Here is a 20,417-nt window from a genome sequence, read left to right as displayed (position 1 = left end):
ATAACAAAAATACAAAAACAAAAACAATTAAAAACACATAGAATTTCCATTACTTATTTTCTTTTAACTTATTTTTCAGACCTCCTCATACCTCCCTTTCTTGTATTCCAATTCAAATTGTTAGTTCAGCAAATCCTCACCATTAGTTTTTACTTATTTCTAAACCCTTTTTTTTCATATCTCTTACTTCCTTGGAGGTTTTTAAGCAGAGGCTGGATGGCCATCTATCAGGGATGCTTTAGCTGAAATTCCTGCATTTCCGGGGGACGGACTGGATGACCCCCAGGATCTCTTCCAGCTCCGCGTGGGTCTCTGATTTGAAGAATCCTCCCGGCAGAGACAGCCACGATGGCACTCTCCACTGGGGCCGGAGTGGCAGCTGCCTCTGGGCCGGGCCAGGTTCGGCAGCCTTGCCCAAGCGTGCTATGGGGCGCACGGCAGCAGGGAGCGCTCCCCTGCCAACTGGAACAAGGAGCCCGGAACAATTACCCCACTGGGAGCCGGGCCAGGAGGCCAGAATTAGCAGCCGGGCCACCATGCTGTCAATCAAGCCCACGGGTCCCACCTCTGGCCTCTCACTCCCTCCTGCAGCAGAGCAGCGCCCCCTAGTGCCAAACGGCAGAAGGGCCCCCAGCTGGCACTCTGCCTTGACAGCAAGACGGGGGGGGGGGGCTGTGCTGGGGGGGGGGGGTGCGGCAGGAGGACATCTTCCTCAGCCACCCACCAGGATCCCAGGGGCCGCCTCTCTGCACCCCCTTGGCCTGGCCAGGCGGGAAGCTCAGCCACTAGGGCCCAAGAAGCTCAGAAGACCTGCTGGATCAGGCCCACGGAGCCCATCCTGCGTGGCCGACCGGGAGGCCTGAAAGCAGGAGCCGGGAACAAGGGCATTTCCTCTGCTGCTGTTTCCAGCAGCAGACATCCAGAGAAACCTTTTGCCCGTGAAAGCAATAGCCATAGCCTTCTCCTTTCCTTCCCCTCTTCCTCCTCCTCCTTCTCCCCTTTTTCCTTCTCCTCCTTCTCCTTCTCCCCCTTCTCCTTCTCCTTCCTTTCCTCCTCCTCCTCTTTTTCCTCCTCCTTTTCCTCCTCCACGAACTTGTCCAATCCATTTTTAAAGCCACCCAAATGCCTGCCTCCAGTGGGAGGTAGTTCCACTGTTTAACTCTGCACTGCTTGAAGGAGGACTTTTTTTATTCAATTTTCTGTTTTGCAGTTTAAAACACTCCTTTTCACATCCTTAAAATATCAACGGCTTCCCTTCTCCTCTTCCCATGCTTCATTTTACGTATCACAAATCCCTGCATATTTTACAAAAACTATACGATTCAGTCTTCCATTATTGCATCCATCAAAGCTTATTTACGCTGTTGAATTTCTCTTAATGCTGCCAGCGTTTTCAGCTGTGCACAATTATTTCCCAGGTATTCAATAAACGTTTTCCAATCTTCTCTAAAGGTATGTTCTTCCAGTTCTCTTATTCTATATCTTAAGTCTATGAGTTGTGAATGTTCTGTCAACTTAAGTTGACATTCTCCTTTGGTTGGGACCTCGCTCGTTTTCTATTTTGGGGCTAACAAAATACGAGCCGCACTGGTGGCCAGACATAAATAACCTTTTTGACACCTGGGAATTTCAGTCTGAATTATCCCCAACAGAAAGGACTCGGGGGGGGGGGGTTGGGGGGTAGACTTTTTACATCTGTCCTGAATCTTCCTTCACTAGCAGCAACCACCACCAGTGCCTTCTCCTCCCATGGCATGCTAACAAAGGGAACCCCTCCGGGTGCGGGACGTGTAGTTCCGTGGCAGAGCCCCCCCCCCCCATGCAAAAGATCCCAGCTGCCATTTCCCACTGAAATGTTCTCTGAGCTGAGAAAGACTCCGGCGAGGCAAACCCACTCCTCAGCCAGCAGACACACACAAACACAAATTCCTGTCCTCCTCTTCCTTCCACACCCCCCCTCCCATGTCATTTCTACAAAGCCATCCAAATGCACAGGGAAACAAAACCCACAAATAGGTCTCCGCCCTGGCGAGCATACAGTCAGCCCGAGAGGCAAGCGAGGGAGGGAGGCAATGGAGAGCAGAGGTCCAGAGGTGGAGGGGGGGGCTAAGAGGTTTAACCAAAAACTTTGCAGATGAGGAGGGGAGAGGAAAGGGTTCGCAGTGGGGGGGGGGACCTAAGGGGATGGGAAAGAAAGTAAAGTCAAGGCAGAGGCTGAAGAGACCTTGGGAAGCAAAGCAGGGGTTGCGCTTTGCAAACAGCGCCTGCTAAGCTGGTGAGGAGCACAAGAAGAATCTGGCTGGGGGATGCTTAGAGATATTTTAATATACAGTCATACCTCGTGTTGAGTTTGCTTCAGGTTGAGCATTTTCAGGTTGCGTCCCACAGTGACCCGGAAGTACCGGAAAGAGTTACTTCCGGGTTTTGCCGCTTGTGCATGCGCAGATGCTGAAAATGACATCACGCGCATGCGCAGAGGCGGCAAATCGCGACCCCCTGCATGTGCAGACGTGGGTTGCATTCTGCTCAGGTTGCGAACGGGGCTCCGGAATGGATCCTGTTTGCAACCAGAGGAACCACTGTATTAAGAAATGAAATAATACAGAAACAATGCATTGAAATGAACTCACTTGCAGGATTTGAGTAATACACTTATAGTGAACAAATATAAACAGAAAACACAAATATGAGAGAAAAGTGTTAAGAACAGATTAAGAATACAAGTTTAATTTTAGTTTATAAGGTTTATAAAATTATACCCAGAACAGAAAAATATGTAATAAATAGGAAAGGGAAGTAGCTGGGGGGGTTAATTGAAATTGTAAAATGCAATCTGAATTTTTGAATATGTTAAAATTTGTTGGAAAATCTTAATAAAAATAATTTCAAAAAGAAAGGAAATGAAATAATCAGGGGAGAGGGTCTCACGCAGACCACGCTGCGCATGTCAAGGAGGAGACTTCACTCTGGTTTCTCTCCCACGGACTCAGGCTTGAGAGACGCACCTATCAACCGTCAAACTCTGCATGAGCAATCAGTCTTGCTCCAGGCAAGCGGCATGCCCTTATTTATTGAGCTGCTTGCAGGTTTCTCCGACTGCTTGACACCTTATTTAAGCCACGCGGAGACACGCAAATGCTCTTCAGAGAGTTGAGGGAGGCAGATTTGGGGTCCCCTGCCCCAGCCGCCCGGCTTCTGCCCCACACGGCAGAGCCCCTTCCCCCCAGCTCCGTCCTGGGGAGGGGCGGGCGGGCGATGCGTCTGCCACATGCCAGCCATGCGCATTTCCTAAGGGGCTCCCCTGCTCACAGGAGAAGCATTTGGGCACAAGCTCAGCAAAATGGGGTCATGGCAACCTTCCTCAAGGAGCCTGGCTGGTGCTGGCAGAGGAGGCTCCTCATCTGAAAAGGGGGGGGGGACGCTTATTTGGGAACCATCAGTGAAGGAGTTTGTGCCATGGTCAGAATTCTGAGGAATGGGGATGAACAGGATTGTGGAATTCCCCTCTGCAAACTGATGGCACAGCCGCGTTTGGGGTGCTGCCCCTCGAAAAGGATATTGTGGGGACAGGAAAGGAGATCGAGGATCAGAGGGGCTCTCCTAGGAAGAAAGGGGGAGGAATTTGGTTCGTTTCAGGTCAGAGAAAAGGAGGCTAAGGGGCAAAAGGATAAGATTCAGGATGGCTAAAAGCAAGCATATTTAGAAGAGATCTGAAGGGAAGTTTTCAACAGTTCAACAGTTGATGTTTTATGGAGTTTTTAATGTTTTGTGGGAGCCCCCCAGAGTGGCTGGAGCCACCCAGTTAGATGGGCGGCATATAAATAAACAAATAAATTTCTTATTCTTATTAAGCACATGTTCACCTGTGGAACTCACTCCCACAGGAGACAGTGAGGGCCACCAACCTGTTTGGCTTTGAAGGGGGATGAGAGTTTTAGTCACAAGGACCAGGTGGATCTTCCAGGTTCAGGGGCAAAATACCCCCCCCCCCCGATCTCCAGTCACGGCAGAGCAGCCATTCCCTTCTTGTTTGCGGGCTTCTGAGGCCAGTGTGGGAAAGAGGAGGCTGGTCTAGATGGGCCCAGGAGGGCCCCCAAGGGAAGGATGGCAACTCAACGGCAGTTTTGGCGGGTCTCTGGGGTACCGGCAGAAAGGTGAGATTTGCCACAAAGGAAGCCCCCTCCCGAGTTTCCATCTAAATGGAGGCACATAGTGTGTGTTTGCAGGCAAGGTGAGCACAGGTGTGCAGGTACGCCAGCAAGCCCAGACACACACCTGCACATACAGAGACGGGGATTTGGAGGGGGGAGGAGCTGCTAAAGTCTGGAGGCTGCAAGGACCAAGAAGGAGCACACAAGCACACACTGGTTCCAGCGGCCAGTCCAGGGAGCCCTCAGCACCCCCCAAAAGTGCTCTCTGGCCAAAAGCACTGATCCCATGCCCCCTGCCCTTGCCAGCAGGGTGAGAGCTGGCCACTCAGCTGCCCGGCCTCAGGACGCCAGGGCCATGCTCAGAAAGCCTACCTCGCAGGCAGAGCGGAGGAGCGGGGGGTGGTGCCTGCCCCTCGGGAGACAAACGGCCTTCAGAGGCCCCTGGACCCGCTCAACCGTCCCCCGTGGGAGCCGAATTCGCGTCCTTTTGGGGAGCGGGGAAGGGGGGGGGAGCCGGCAGCCCCAGCCGATCGATCCCAGCAGGCGGCCGGCGGGGCAGAGGCAAAGACGGGCAGCCTTGGCTGGGCCTGTCGCTTCCAATCAGGCGGCAGCACCAACCTCGGGGGACTGTTTTGATCATTAGTGCAGAGGACCTTTTCATCGCTTAGCTCCATCAAATTAATCCGAAGTGAAAAACGAGGTGCTGACAAAGGAACTGCGCATAAAGGCAGCCCTGCGACAGCGGAGGAGAGCAGAACGGGGGCTCCCAAAGCAGCCCCCCTCGCGGCCAGCGCCAAGTGGATGCCAGCCCAAGAGCCAGAGCCACCAAGGTCACGGGGAAGCGGAGAGAGGAGGGGGCCCTTGCCCACCCCCTCCAGCCCCCGGAAGAAGCCTCCGCTGCAGCTCAGGGGACCCAGGCCATGCTCAGAGCCCTGCGCATGGAAGGAAGCACTCTCGAGCAGCCCTGAGCACCATCAAATCTACGCTTCCAGGTGCCATAAGAAAGCTGCAGAGATAGCGCAGGATAGTGCGCACCCCGGAAATGATCTCTTTCAGCTCCTGCCTTCTGGAAGAAGGTGCAGGGTTATAAAGACCAGGACTAGCGCCTGAGAAACAGTTTCAATCTAAATGCAATTTTGGTTTTAAACACAGTGTAAGGTAGTCTTTATGTGAGTATATTGTATTTAAAAATGGGGTATCAGAGTTTTTAGGGGGCTAACCAGGTTGGGATAGCTGGGATAGCAGGCTTGTTGGTTTTTGGTTTTTTGGTTTTTTTTAAATAATATTTATTAAGAGTTTAAAGATTATATAAAGAAAGAAAAAGAATTAAACAGATCAACATAATAAAATACAAAAACAAAAACAAAAACACTACATAAAACATTATGTCTTGAGGGGCTGGGAGCTGGGGGCACTGTCATACAGTGGTTCCGCTCCTTCCTCCTGGGCCGTGGGGGATGAGTGTTCAGACCCCTGGGCTCTCACTTGTGGGGTGCCTCAGGGTTCTGTCCTCTCCCCCATGCTTTTCAACATCTACATGCAGCCGCTGGGAGGGATCATCAGGAGGTTTGGGCTGGGTGTTCATCAGTATGCGGATGATACCCAGCTCTACCTCTCTTTTAAATCAGAACCAGTGAAGGCGGTAAAGGTTAGGGTTAGGGTAAAGGTCCTGTGTGGGTGTCTGGAAGCGGTTGGAGGATGGATGGCGGCTAACAGATTGAGGTTGAATCCTGACAAGACAGAAGTACTGTTTTGGGGGGACAGGAGGCGGGCAGGTGTGGAGGATTCCCTGGTCCTGAATGGGGTAACTGTGCCCCTGAAGGACCAGGTGCGCAGCCTGGGAGTCATTTTGGACTCACAGCTGTCCATGGAGGCACAGGTCAAATCTGTATCCAGGGCAGCTGTTTACCAGCTCCATCTGGTACGTGGGCTGAGACCCTATCTGCCTGTGGACTGTCTCGCCAGAGTGGTGCATGCTCTGGTTATCTCCCGCTTGGACTACTGCAATGCACTCTACGTGGGGCTACCTTTGAAGGTGACCCGGAAACTACAACTAATCCAGAATGCGGCAGCTAGACTGGTGACTGGGAGCGGCCGCCGAGACCACATAACACCGGTCTTGAAAGACCTACATTGGCTCCCAGTACGTTTCCGAGCACAATTCAAAGTGTTGGTGCTGACCTTTAAAGCCCTAAACGGCCTCGGCCCAGTATACCTGAAGGAGCGTCTCCTCCCCCATCGTTCTGCCCGGACACTGAGGTCCAGCGCCGAGGGCCTTCTGGCGGTTCCCTCACTGCGAGAGGCCAAGTTGCAGGGAACCAGGCAGAGGGCCTTCTCGGTGGTGGCGCCCGCCCTGTGGAATGCCCTCCCATCGGATGTCAAGGCGATGGACAACTACCTGACATTCAGAAAACATCTGAAGGCAGCCCTGTTCAGGGAAGTTTTTAATATGTGACATTTTAGTGTATTTTTCATCTCTGTTGGAAGCCGCCCAGAGTGGCTGGGGAAACCCAGCCAGATGGGCGGGGTACAAATAATAAATTATTATTATTATTATTATTAAATTAACAAAATGCCCTAAGAGAGAATTTAATGAAAATGATATACAGGTGGTACATGACACCAGTCAAGCTGGCAAAAATTTACCATTTGCCTGAAAATAAATGTTAGAAATGTAATGAGACTGAGGGCACATTCTTTCACCTTTGGTGGACATGCCCAAGGATTAAGACATTCTGGGAGATGATTTACAATGAAATGAAAAAGGTATTTAAAAGAAGAATGGAGGATGAAATTGATGGAGTATGCAGAATTGGATAAACTAACCGGAAGAATTCGAAACCTGTGGGACCAGAGATTCACAGAAGACTGGTGTTAATTTACGGACTATTTGAAAAGTAATTGTGATGACCAGATTACATTTGCAGGTTTGCAAGAAGTTTTGTGAAGTAAATTATTTGAATTATTGCAAAAATGGTTAAAGAGGTGGATTGTGAGTTAAGATAATTAAAGAGAATAGGAATTTAAGAAATGCAGAAGAAATGATAAAAATGGTGGGTCATCAGAGGTGCTGATGGAAGTCCAAAAAGATTGTATAAGATGTGAAGTTCTGTGGAATGTATAATAATTGGTATGTTGAAATTAATAAAAAATATACCGTATTTTTCGCTCTATAACACGCACCCGACCATAACAGGCACGTAGTTTTTAGAGGAGGAAAATCCGTAGACATGCCACCCGTAAGCATTCCCTCCATAACACGCACAGACATTTCCCCTTACTTTTTAGGAGGAAAAAAGTGAGTGTTATGGTGCAAAAAATACGTTATATTAAAATATATATATAAAGATCTCAGGGCGGTTCACAAAATAAAAAGAGGGGCCCCGGTGCCCAGCCGTTCTTCGCGGGCTCTGCCCCGGCCCCCGCCAGCCCACCTGTCTCGGCCCCCTTCCGGGCTTACCTTCTTCCCAATCAACTTCTTGCGCAGAAACTCCCGGGCCTCAAACATGTAGGGAATGTCGTAGAGGGGGCGCAGCTTCCGGTTCTTGTCCTGCGGAGGGAGAGCAACAGCAGTCAGGGCAGTGATTAAGGAGATGAAGATAAAAGATCAAAAGTTATTCATGTGTGCCACAGCTGTGGCAAGGACTTTGCTGGCCCAAAATTGGAAATCACAAGATGTTCCTACTATTGCGGAAGGACAGTCGAAAATGACAGACTATGCCAAACTGACCGGAAGAGATTCAAGGACAATTGGAGTAAATTTGCTGAATATTTGAAGGACAGTTGTAAAAACTTAAAAACAGTAGCAGGACTGAAATAGATAGGGTGAGAAATGATAAAATATGCAATGGACTTGATAAAGGATAGCAACTGAAGGGAGGGAGGGAAGCCACGAGCTCAGCAGAGCCAAAAAGTTTATGTGTTGAAGAATGTATGGTAAGAAAGAATATGTAAAGAAAATAATAAAAATTTATTGGGGGGGGGCAGAAGTCAGGGCAATGGCAGAGTCCCCAGGAGGGGCGGCGATGGGAGCAGCAGGAGTTCATGGCTCAAACATGACATGTTTCCCTTTTTTTTGAAACCCTTTTTTATTTGATTTTACAGATGTAAATTAGTTACAATACCAAATACATATCCCCCCCATCCCCTCCACGGGCTCTATTGTCAACTTGTCCAACTGCATATTATTTCATAATCTGTATTTCAATATTGTTCATAGCATTTGGTGAGATTAAAAGCCTGCTAATGTTTTCATCTGCTTACAGTGGTCTCCTAGATAAATTATAAACTTTTCCCATTCTTTCTTGAATTTCTTCTCTTTAGGTCACTTCCAGAAGAGAACCAGCCCCCTGGTGATTTCGTTTATTTGTAAAAAAAATAATTGGGGACTGTGAAATCATTAAAAAGAAAAATCAAAGCTGTATACGATTGTATATTAAACAACTACTGAAAAGTTAAAAACAGACATCAGTTAGCCATTGCGGAAAGATGAGCTCCCCACTGCCTGTGTAGGGTTCTGGCAGAATAGGAGTTTTTATCTGGCATTTAAAAGTTGGCACCTGCTGGATCTGCAGTGGCAGGGAGTTCCACAGGGCTAGGCCAATGGCATTAAAGGCTCAGCTCCTTGTCCTTGTCAAGGGAGTCTCACCAACTTGGGGAACGACCAGCGATGTTCCTGCAGGTGATCTGAGTGACTGAGCCGGGATATAAGGGGGGGGGGCAAGCTGTCCAGGGCTTTGTAAATTAAGGCAAGGCCCCTAAACCTGGCTGGGGAGCAGATGGGCACCCAGTGCAGGGGCTTTAAGACAGAGGTCACCTGTTTCGCCACTGCTTGCCCACCCTCCCCAGCCCCTGCCTCCAAGGCAAGCTGCTTTGCTGTGACACCCCCCCCACACACACACACTTCTCCTGGCACAGAGGCCGAGCGAGGCATCCCTGGAAAAGCAGGTCGCCTCTTCCACCGGGAGCCCATCGGAGCCGCCAGCCAGCCCATCATAACTGAATGTCTCTGACAGCTGCCGAGGAGAAGCCCCAGGGCACAGGCAGGGCTCAAAGGCCGGAGTCGGGGGCAGCCGCTGGCCGTGGCAACATCTGGCGCAGAGCCAGGCTGGACGCAGCAGGCTGGAGGAAGCCTGTTTCGATCTGGGCACAGGCCTGGGCATGGCACCAAAGCAGAAGGGCACCATCTTGCCCTCAATGCTGCTTGGCATCTCTAGGAAGCCCCTGGGAGAGGCTATGGGGAGATTGGGGGCAAGGCATCATCCAGACAAGGATATGTTTCTGGGCCAGACTCCTCCCCCCCCCCATCATCCATGCGCAGGCAACTTCTGGGCTTGAACACCGCAATGTGCTCTGGGCAGGGCTGCCCTGGTGCAAATCACCCAGCTGCTCGCTAGGGCAGGATCTCGCCAACATTTTAACTTGCTGCTGGAAAAACTGCACCAGCTGCCCGTTGGGGAGCAGGGAAAGTTGAAGCTGCTCGTTTTTGGCGTGCAAAAAGCCCAGGCAGCTTGGGACCAGGAGACCCGAAAGATGCTCGATCGCCCCTTCTCTCTGCCCAATCGAACACAGAGCTCCTGCAGAGACTCTCTTACTGGGAGGCCTGTGCCACCCAACTCAGCTCTTGGGCTGGCGCGTGGCGGCTCCTCTGCCCTTTTAGGATTCCCCCCTTGAATATGAGGCAGGCGCAGACTCTGCTCCTTTTGGCAGCCGCTGAAGACCTTCCCCTCCCAAGGAGGCGTTTAAGGGGAGACCTTTCCCAGGCTGTGTCTGTTTTGGAATTGTTTCTAAGCCGCTTCCGTGGCGCTTGTTTGCTGCCCTGGGCTCCTTGGGGAGGCAGGGCCAGATATAAACGGAATGAGTAAATAAGAAAGCAAATAAAGCCTTTCGAGCAGAAGCTTCTCAAATCCAACAGCAACAGTCAGCTGAGCCAGGAAACTTCCTCAAGCTCTGGGCGGGCAACCTTGTGCTCAAACACTCAGCCAGGGAGGGGGAAGAAAGCCCTCCCTTCTGGGGGCCACGGGCGAGATCTGGAGGGGCCACACATCCAGCCTGCAGACTGACATCTCCACCCACAAATGCCCCACACTAAGCTGGCACCAAGAGCTGCCAGCTGATTGGAACAGGTGCCCACAAGCAGCCCCAGGGAGGGCACACACCTCCTTCTAGGCTGGTGGCGCTATCAGTCATAGAATCGGGACCACGGGGGTCATCTAGGCCAACCCCCTGCAATGCAGGAAACTTTTGCCCAACGCAAGGCTCGAACACACAACCCTGAGATGAACAATCTCACGCTCTACCAACTGAGATCTCCGTCCCTGCAGAAGAATCCACGGAAAAACCTCCTCGGGCGACAAAGACCTTTGCCAAACATGCCCTCAGAGGCTGCCTGGCTAAGCGGAGACCCACATCGGAAACCCACAGGCAGCAAGAGCCCGTGGTCTTGAGACTCGGCGGGCGCCAGAAGCGGCTCCCGAAACGCTGAAGGAACCCCGTAAGGGGCTCCGGAACGTGGAGGGGGTAGCGGCGCTGTGAGTCGTTTCGCAATCTACGGAGTGAAGCCGCGCTGCTGCTGCCGGTGAGCGCTGACCTTTTTTCCTGGAAATTTTGGACTCGGGAAAGCAACAACCCGTGAGTAAAGAAGGACTTTAAATAATTTGAGACTAAATTATTGAATCTGGCTGAAAGCGGAGCGACGCAAAAACAGGAAGTCCGTCTTCCGCTGTCACTGAACTTCAAAGCAAAGAGCTGGAGGAGTGGAGGCTTAAAAAGAATCTTTAGCCTAATTGATTTGAGCACCCAGTGAACTTTTTCTCAAACAAAATAAGGACTTTAAGTATTTGATTATCTGATTTTTATTTGTACTGTGATACCTTTCTTCTATTGGAATTACAATTTGGATGAGAAACCCAGGTGCTGGAGCTGCCTGAGCAACTTGAGCTGTCAGTTCTGCGGATCTGGCTATTGTGTATTAGAACTTGCAACAATCTGAGGGGGTTTGGACTTGCTACTTTGAAACATCAATTGAAGTACCAGTATGCACTGTCTGATACAATGTGGCTGTTAATACCAACTCTGCTTAAAATCTGCTATTGAAGGTCCTTGGACATTAAATTTGATTCTAGTAAATTTATTAGAATTGGATTCTTCCCTTGAGACATTTCAAGCCCCCTAGAGGATTTGGGATTTACAGCAGTGACATTATTTTACTTTCCTTTTCCCCGACCTCCTGTTTTGTTTTCCTCTGGGCCGCTGCTTTCTCATGGGAACAACTCAGCTTGACCTTGACTTTTAGATAACTTTGGAATGAGTGGCGCAAGAAGGAGGGGAAGAACTAGACAAACAACTTTGACAACTTTAACCTCAGTCTCGCAGGCACGTAGATCATCTGTACCCACTTTGCCTTCAGAGGAAGAAGCTGCTGCTCTGCCAAGGGCAGGAGAGGGAGAAACTGAACAGTTACAATTGGAAGATATGGCCTCAGGAGCAACTGCTTCTATTCTAGAGAAAATCTATGAAAAATTGGAATCTCTGGACAAGAGAGGGGAATCTTTGGACAAGAAAGTCGATGAACAAACAGCCAAAATTGATCAAAATACAGAAAGTCTAAATAGATTAACTGGACAAGTATCACAGAACGTACAGGCAATTGGGCAGTTGACGGAGGCCACGATAGAAAATCGGAAACTGGCTGAGGACACTAGTAAAAAATTAGAAAATTTTGAACAAGAGGTAAGACCAGTCTGCAAACAAGTAGGTGAACATCAGACTTATCTATATATGAGAGAACTGCGGAACCGGGAGAGTAATTTAAGGATAAGGTCAATACCAGAAGTGGAAGAAGGCAACCTAGCTGAGTTTCTGACTAAAGAATTTTCCAAGCTCTGGAATTTAGAGGAAAAGGACTTTAAAATTGTGTCTGCTTTCAGGCTTGGAAGACTTGTAGAAAGAAAAGCCCAGAGACTGTTTGATAATATTGAGATCAAAGGAGGAAAGGGATAAGATTTTGGGCTTACATTACGGAAAGTCACTGGACATTTTGGATAGAAGAATTGAGTTTTATAAAGATATCCCTAAACAACTGTTGGACCTTAGATCCGCCTACCTTGAATTGGTTAAATTGCTTAGGAGCAACTCAGTTATCTTTAGGTGGGAATTCCCCCAAGGATTATCTTTTACCTTCAGAGGGAAGAAGGTTAAAATTAGAACACTGGAAGATAGAGACAAATTTCTGACCACATACGGAGAGGACCTTCAAAAAGGAATTGAACTACCTTTTGGGCCTGGAGCACCAGCGGTACCGGCACCCTTGGAACCTGAAGACTTAGCGAACAAGATACCACCCCTGGAAAAATAACTAGATTATTTCAGGATGTCTCTGCAACTTCTGAGCTGGAATATAAATGGCTGTAATATTCCGGAAAAAAGGAGGAAAATATTTCATATATTAAAAAAAAGAACAATTGGACATCATTTGCCTGCAAGAAACACATGTGACTAGGCTCCATAGAAAAGTGCTAATAAACAAAAGACTGGGCCAGGAATTTATATCTTCGGACAGAGTAAAGAAGAGAGGTGTGGTCATCTATGCAAAAGAGAGCCTGTCACCTAAATTCCTATTTAAAGATGAACATGGAAGAATTTTGGCAATTGAGATACAACATCAAGGAGAGAAACTTTTGATATTAGGAATCTATGCGCCAAATGAGGGGAAATCGGAATTTTATAAGAAGTTGCATGAGACCATGCTGGACTATCTGGACTATAACAACATCATTTTGATGGGAGATATGAACGGGGTCGTATCAACCAACATGGATAAGTCACAAAGCCAAAATGTTACAAAAGATGGCAGACTACCAAAGACCTTTTTCGAAATGACAGACAATATGGATCTGATTGATATCTGGAGGATAAAGAACCCCTTGGGAAGAGAGGGAACATTTTTCTCTGAGGCCCAACTGACCTGGACAAGAATCGACCAAATATGGATATCTAGAGGTCTGGCACCCAAGGTTAAAAAGGTGGAAATCTGCTCAAAGACCTGCTCCGACCATAATGCAGTGAAGTTGGACATGACACTAATACCAACCGGCTCCTTTAGATGGAAGATGAATGACAATCTGTTTAGAGATCAGGAGGTTATCAAGAAGGTCCAAAAAGCTCTAAAGGATTATTTTGAGATAAACATGAACACTACGGTGGAAAAAAGAACTATCTGGGACGCAAGCAAGGCAGTGATGAGGGGGTTCGTGATACAACAGAATGCTGTAAAGAAAAGGACACAAAATGAGAAGAAAGATAAAATCTTGGAGAAAATTAAAGAATTAGAAAAGAAGCTAAGATTAAATCCGAAGTCACAGCCGACGTTGAGAGAAATTAAACTTCATCAAGCACAATATTCTAAATTGATAAACCAGGAAATAGAGTGGAAGATTAAATTAATGAAACAAAAAACTTTTGAATCGGCGAATAAATGTGGAAAACTGCTAGCTTGGCAGTTGAAGAGGAGACAAAAATTAAATACAGTTACAAATTTAGAGATTGAAGGAAGAAACATTCAGAACCCTGTGGATATTAGAAAGTGCTTCCAGAGATACTTCAAAAAATTATATACTCAAGGGCCGCAAGATGAGATTGAAATTAAACAATTTTTGGAAAAAAATGGATTATCAAAATTGTCACAAGAAAATAGATCAATCCTGAACTGCAAAATAACACGACAAGAGATTGAACAAGCCATTCAGAATATGAAATTGGGCAAATCTCCAGGACCAGATGGGCTGACCTCCAAGTATTATAAGACATTAAAAGACTATCTGATACAACCATTGATGGAGGTTAGCAATGAAATTATGGAGGGAAGGAGGGCGCCAGAATCGTGGAAAGAAGCCTTCATCACATTGATACCAAAATCGGAAGCTGAAAAGACACAACTTAAGAACTATCGTCCCATCTCTCTTTTAAATGTGGATTACAAAATATTTGCAGATATTCTGGCAAGTAGATTTTAAAAAGTTTTAAACGAAGTAATTCATAAGGACCAGGCGGGCTTTCTCCCAGGTAGACACTTGTTTGCTAACACAAGGAACATTATTGACATTTTGGAACTTTTGCAAACAGACATAAATACAAAAGCAGTGTTAATCTTTATAGACGCGGAGAAGGCCTTTGACAATATCTCCTGGAAATTTATGAAGGGAAATTTAAAAGAAATGGGAGTGGGACGGGGTTTTGAGAATGGGATTGATGCAATATATTCAGAACAAAAGGCTAAATTGATAGTTAACAATGTGGTCACAGAAGAGTTTAAAATTGAAAAGGGAACACGACAGGGCTGTCCTATTTCCCCTTTGCTATTTATTTCGGTTCTGGAAGTGCTCCTGAATATGATTAGAGGGGACCGGCTGGTGGAAGGAATTCAGGTCGGAGCGAAACAATATAAACTCAAAGCTTTTGCAGATGACCTAGTTTTGACCCTGCAGGAGCCAGAATCCAGTACGAAAAGAGTACTACAACTGATCCAAGACTTTGGTCGGGTGGCGGGATTTAAACTAAATAAACAGAAAACCAAGGTATTGGGAAAAAATTTGACAGATACAGAGTCAGAACGGTTTCAGAGAAAGACAGAATTAAATGTGGTTAAAAAAGTAAAGTACCTAGGGGTAAATATAACAGCAAAAAATCTGAGTCTATTTAAGGATAATTATGAAAAATGCTGGTCAGAAATTAAGAGAGACTTAGACAGTTGGACAAAATTGAAACTTTCTTTGTTAGGCCGAATTGCTGCTATCAAGATGAATGTATTGCCAAAAATGTTGTTTTTGTTCCAAACACTACAGATTGTGGACAAGACAGAGTGCTTCCGGAAGTGGCAGAGAGATATATCTAAGTTTGTCTGGCAGGGCAAAAAGCCCAGAATTAAGTTTAAGATACTAACTGATGCGAAAGAGAGAGGGGGCTTTGCCCTGCCGGACTTAAAGTTGTACTATGAGGCCGCAGCTTTCTGCTGGCTAAAAGACTGGCTACTTCTAGAAGACACTGACGTACTGGATCTGGAAGGTTTCAACAATGCTTTTGGTTGGCATGCATACTTATGGTATGACAAGGTTAAGATCAATAAGGCCTTTAAGAACCATATTGTCAGAAAAGCAGTGTTTAATGTCTGGACAAAATATAAAGACTTATTGGAAAATAAAACTCCAAGGTGGCTATCACCTCTGGAAGCTAAGGCCCGAAAAAGACCCAATATGGAGGCCAAATGGCCAAAATATGGGGAAATACTAGAAAAAGATGGAGACAATTGGAAATTGCAGAGTTTGGAGAAAATGAAAGATAAAGTGCGAGACTGGCTACACTACGCTCAGATTAAAGAAGTTTTTTAAAATGACAAAAAGTTAGGGTTCCAGGTGGAGAAATCTAAATTGGAAACAGAATTGTTAGAACCTAAGACCAAGGTACTTTCAAGAATGTATAACTTGCTGTTAAAATGGAACACACAAGATGAAATGGTTAAATCGGCTATGATAAAGTGGGCACAGGATATTGGGTATAACATTATGTTTGAGGACTGGGAAAGGTTGTGGACCACTGGGTTGAACTTCACTGCATGTAATGCTTTGAAGGAAAATGTAATGAAAATGATATATAGATGGTACATGACCCCAGTTAAACTTGCCAAAATATACCATTTGTCTGATAACAAATGCTGGAAATGTAAAGGGAATGAAGGAACATTCTTTCACCTCTGGTGGACGTGCCCTAGAGTGAAGGCCTTCTGGGAAATGATATATAATGAGTTGAAAAAGGTATTTAAGTATACTTTCCCTAAGAAACCAGAGGCCTTTCTCCTGGGTATTGTCGGCCAGAGGGTGATAAAGAAGGACAGAACTTTTTTCCTTTATGCAACAACAGCAGCAAGGATACTCATCGCCAAGCACTGGAAAACCCAAGATTTACCCACGCTGGAAGAATGGAAGATGCAACTGATAGACTATATGGAATTGGCTGAGATGACCGGCAGAATCCGAGACCTGGGAGAGGAGAGGGTTGAAGAAGACTGGAAGAAATTTAGGATTTATTTACAAAAACACTGTAATTTGGTTGAATGTTAAGAAGGACGCCAGATCATAAAGAATTGAGCACCACTAAACTAGATGTAATCTGGATGATAAATGAGATTGAGGAAAATATAAATTTCTTGGAGAATTATTAGACTAAATTAAATGAATGAGAATTAAGAATGTAAACAAGTTGATAAATTGCTGGAAAAAGTTTTATAATGATGCAAGTGGGAGCGAGAGACGTGAGGGAGTCCAAAGAAGTTTTGAAAACATGTTATGATACATGTTATATTGTTTATTATTTTTGCATTTTTGTATTTAAAAAATCTCAATAAATATTTATAAAAAAAAAAAACAGAGGCTGCCTGGCTAAAGCAAGGCTGGGGGGGGGGGGGGGTTGGAGCACGAGAGAAAGAACCAGGCCACAATCTGCGCCCAGCATTTGGGAAGCGCCACCCCCCTCCCCCTATGGATACTAGGGAGTTTGCTCAGCTCTCCTCCGCAGCCTCACGGCATTGCCTAACCTTTATTTATTATAAATGCCTCTGTCCTCCTCCAAGTAATGCTAAGGTCTGCAGAGTTGCCAGCGCAGGACCCTCCTCCCTGCATCCTCCGCGGGGGGGGGGAAGAGGCTGCAGGCAAACAGGCCAATAAATTATTACATATCTGCGTGTGCGATAGAGCGGCTTCCCAGGTAGCAGGAGCGCAGAGCTCAAGGTGCTGCAAATTAACCCTCACTTAAATCCAAGCTTAGCAAGTCCATTAGCTATGCAAACACCGCTCAGCCTGGCTCCTACCCAACCCCCACGGTGCCCGCTCACCCAGGGGCATACACCAGGCAGCTCCTATTCTCAGCCTCCCAGAAAGCGGGTCAGCAGCAGATCAGAGAGAAGGACTGCATGGACAGCTCAGCTGGCTAGAGCGTGGTTCCGCTAACACGAAGGTTGCAGGTCATAGAATCATAGAATCATAGAGTTGGAAGAGACCACAAGGGCCATCGAGTCCAACCCCCTGCCAAGCAGGAAACACCATCAGAGCACTCCTGACATATGGTTGTCAAGCCTCTGCTTAAAGACCTCCAAAGAAGGAGACTCCACCACACTCCTTGGCAGCAAATTCCACTGTCAAACAGCTCTTACTGTCAGGAAGTTCTTCCTAATGTTTAGGTGGAATCTTCTTTCTTGTAGTTTGGAACCATTGCTCCGTGTCCGCTTCTCTGGAGCAGCAGAAAACAACCTTTCTCCCTCCTCTATGTGACACCCTTTTATATATTTGAACATGGCTATCATATCACCCCTTAACCTCCTCTTCTCCATTCCCCTTACGGGACAGCAGCATATTCTTGCATTTCAGGAGGCTGGACTAGGACATGGGTAGGCAAACTAAGCCCTGGGGGCTGGATCCGGCCCAGTTGCCTTCTAAATCCGACCCACAGACAGTCCAGGAATCAGCGTGTTTTTACATGAGTAGAATGTGTCCTTTTATTTAAAGTGCATCTCTGAGTTATTTGTGGGGCATAGGAATTCGTTCATTCCCCCCCCCCCAAAAAAATAGCCCGGCCCCCTGCAAGGTCTGAGGGACAGTGGACCGGCCCCCTGCTGAAAAAGGTTGCTGACCCCTAGACTAGGATGATCCTCAGGTTCCTTTCAGACTCTACAATTCTCTGAATGCTCCAGGCCAGGCCTAGGCAAACTCGGCCCTCCAGATGTTTTGAGACTACAACTCCCATCATCCCTAGCTAACAGGACCAGTGGTCAGGGATGATGGGAGTGGCAGTCCCAAAACATCTGGAGGGCCGAGTTTGCCTGAGCCTGCTCCAAGCAGCTGGTTGGGGAGCTCCAACCCAAAGGTCCCCCCCCGCCTCCCCCTCTCTGGGTCTCGCTCAGACGGCCAACGTTTGGGGCAGGAGACACCAGACTGCAGGGGCCAAAGCCCCCCAAGCTAACAAGCGCCCCCAGTTTTGAGCACAGTCCCCTTTTCCCTCTGCAGGACAAAGAGTCCTTAGCCAAGGCCTCCATGGGAGAGAGGAAGGGCTCCAGACGCCACCGGCTGATTGTGGGGCAGCAAATCAGTGGGGACGTGGAGGCCAGGAGGGCTCCATGGACTTGTTGTCTTATCATTATTGTCCTGACCTGGAGGCAGCGCCGATGCAAGACTCGTTTTGCCACGGAGATGATTCCGATATTTGTGTTAATTGAGTTGTTGGCCATTTGCCACTTTGGGCCTCCCTCGGGATGGAGGAGGGGGTGGAGGCAATAAATGAAATGTCACAATTAAAGGAGGCTTTGCCTTGGAAGCAAACCACACACACCCCCAACAGCAGCCTCCTTCTGCTCCCCCTAAGCACAGCAGCTGATGCAGCACCCAAAGGTCTCTCCCCAAGGGCCCCCAGACTCCCAGAAGGGAGGGGGCAGCACTGGGCACAGTCTTCACTCCTCTGAAGGTGCCATCAAGGGGCGGAGGGGGCGTTGGCTAGAGAAGGAGGCTGGTGCAAGGGGGGGCTGCATCTCTCTTTGCCTTCTTCTCTCCCACCCCACAGAAGACCCCACAACCCCATCCCAGACCAGCCAAACCAAAGAACATGTTCGTGTGTCTGCTTGTGTGTGCGTGAAACTCGACCGGAGGGCAAGGAGACTGCACAGGATCTGTCCTCGAGACCCAGGCTGCATTGCGGGGGGTTGGACTAGATCAGGGGTAGGCAACCTAAGGCCCATGGGTCACAAGCGGCCCGTGGGGGTCGTTTATCCAGCCCATGAGCCACCCCCAAACTGAGCCACCCGCTTGGCAAGTCCCCCACACGCTGCGCTAAACCGGAGCGGTGAAGCATGGGGACTTGCTTCTGCGGCGCCGGAAATCGGATCTGCACAGACGCCAGAAATCGTGGGTGTGCTTGCAATCCGGCCCATGGAGGGGTCTCTGCTGGAGTGAACTGGCCCAGGCGGGGTAAGCCTTGCTGACCCCTGGACAAGATCCCTTCCAACTCCACGGTTCTGCTCTAGGATTCTCAAACTTCCCCTCCCATGACATGACTGCCTGCCTGTGCCTCTCCCTCCTGAGCCCTCAGGGCCAAGGATGCTCTACCCCAGGGTTCATGTAGCCTCCCACCCCAAGGGGGGCAGCCATGCACCCCCCCCCCCGCATTCAGAGCATGAAAGTCAAAGCAAGGCTTCCCCTGCTGCTCTGTTCCTTGCTGGCCAGCAGCCTAGGAAGTCCTGCCATCTCTAACCTAAATTAGCAGTTACAGATAGGTAGCCGTGTTGGTCTGCCATAGTCAAAACAAAATAAAAAAATTCCTTCCAGTAGCACCTTAAAGACCAACTAAGTTAGTTCTTGGTATGAGCTTTCGTGTGCATGCACACTTCTTCAGATACACACTGAAGATACACACTGTATCTGAAGAAGTGTGCATGCACACGAAAGCTCATACCAAGAACTAACTTAGTTGGTCTTTAAGGTGCTACTGGAAGGAATTTTTTTATTTTGTTTTGACTAAATTAGCAGCCTAGACTGCAGCTTGCCTCCCGACCTCCCCTAGTGGCATGTGGGGTGGAAGGGAGGAAAGCAGGAGCCCCACAGAGGCCCTCTGGAAAGCCAGGATGGGGAGGGGGCGCAGAGGCTGCTGTGGAAAGCTGCCTGCCGAGTGAGACCTTGAGGCTGCCTCCTGGACGCCCCACGGGGAGGGGAGGGGGGCTGCAGAGGCCTTTGTTGTGGAGAGGCTTGGCTCTGCAGATACGGAGCCAGTGCCCCATTTGCTTCAAGGCAAGCTCCAACGAACAAATGAACCCGAGGAGGAGAAAAATAATTAGCATTACTGCAGAGAAGGCTCCTTTCATCCCTCCTTGCCTCTTCCAGACCTCTGCACGCAGGCAGGCAGAAAGGTAGGGAGGGCCTTCATTTGGAGAGGCTCTGGCTTCCCAAAGTATTGGGAGGGGGGGGCAATGGCAGCAGCAGCCAAGGATGCCAGCGGCCGTGCAGCATCCCCTCTCTGGGTGCCCGCCGGTGCCTTCTGAAACTGGATCCAGGTCAGCTGGGCAGAAGACGCTGCCAAGCCAGAGCCAAGCTTTCTAGCAACGATCTAAGAAACCTCCCCTCGTGCATTCAAGTGATGTGGGTCCCCAGTCGGTTCAGGGGGAAAGTCTTGCACCTCAGAAAGGGCTGCTCAGGGAGTGGGGGGTGCATTGGAAAGAGGGGGGGCTCTCCCCTC

General features: G+C 48.4%; 2 protein-coding genes across 2 annotated transcripts in view; one reads left to right on the top strand and one right to left on the bottom strand.

Moving 5' to 3' along the window:
- The window catches only part of GCC1 (GRIP and coiled-coil domain containing 1), a 325,404-nt gene that overhangs the window by 170,737 nt on the left and 134,250 nt on the right, over nucleotides 1-20,417 (top strand). The gene's annotated exons all lie outside the window — the stretch shown is intronic.
- SND1 (staphylococcal nuclease and tudor domain containing 1) overlaps nucleotides 1-20,417 on the bottom strand; it is a 242,053-nt gene that overhangs the window by 141,393 nt on the left and 80,243 nt on the right. The window contains exon 11 of the mRNA XM_079992359.1: nucleotides 7,612-7,701. Coding sequence (XP_079848485.1) covers nucleotides 7,612-7,701 — 90 coding nt within the window. The remainder of the gene's footprint in view (nucleotides 1-7,611; nucleotides 7,702-20,417) is intronic.

This window comes from Podarcis cretensis, assembly GCF_951804945.1.
Source record: "Podarcis cretensis genome assembly, chromosome: 10".
Classification (NCBI taxonomy): domain Eukaryota; kingdom Metazoa; phylum Chordata; class Lepidosauria; order Squamata; family Lacertidae; genus Podarcis; species Podarcis cretensis.
This window is presented reverse-complemented; position numbering and strand designations above follow the sequence as displayed.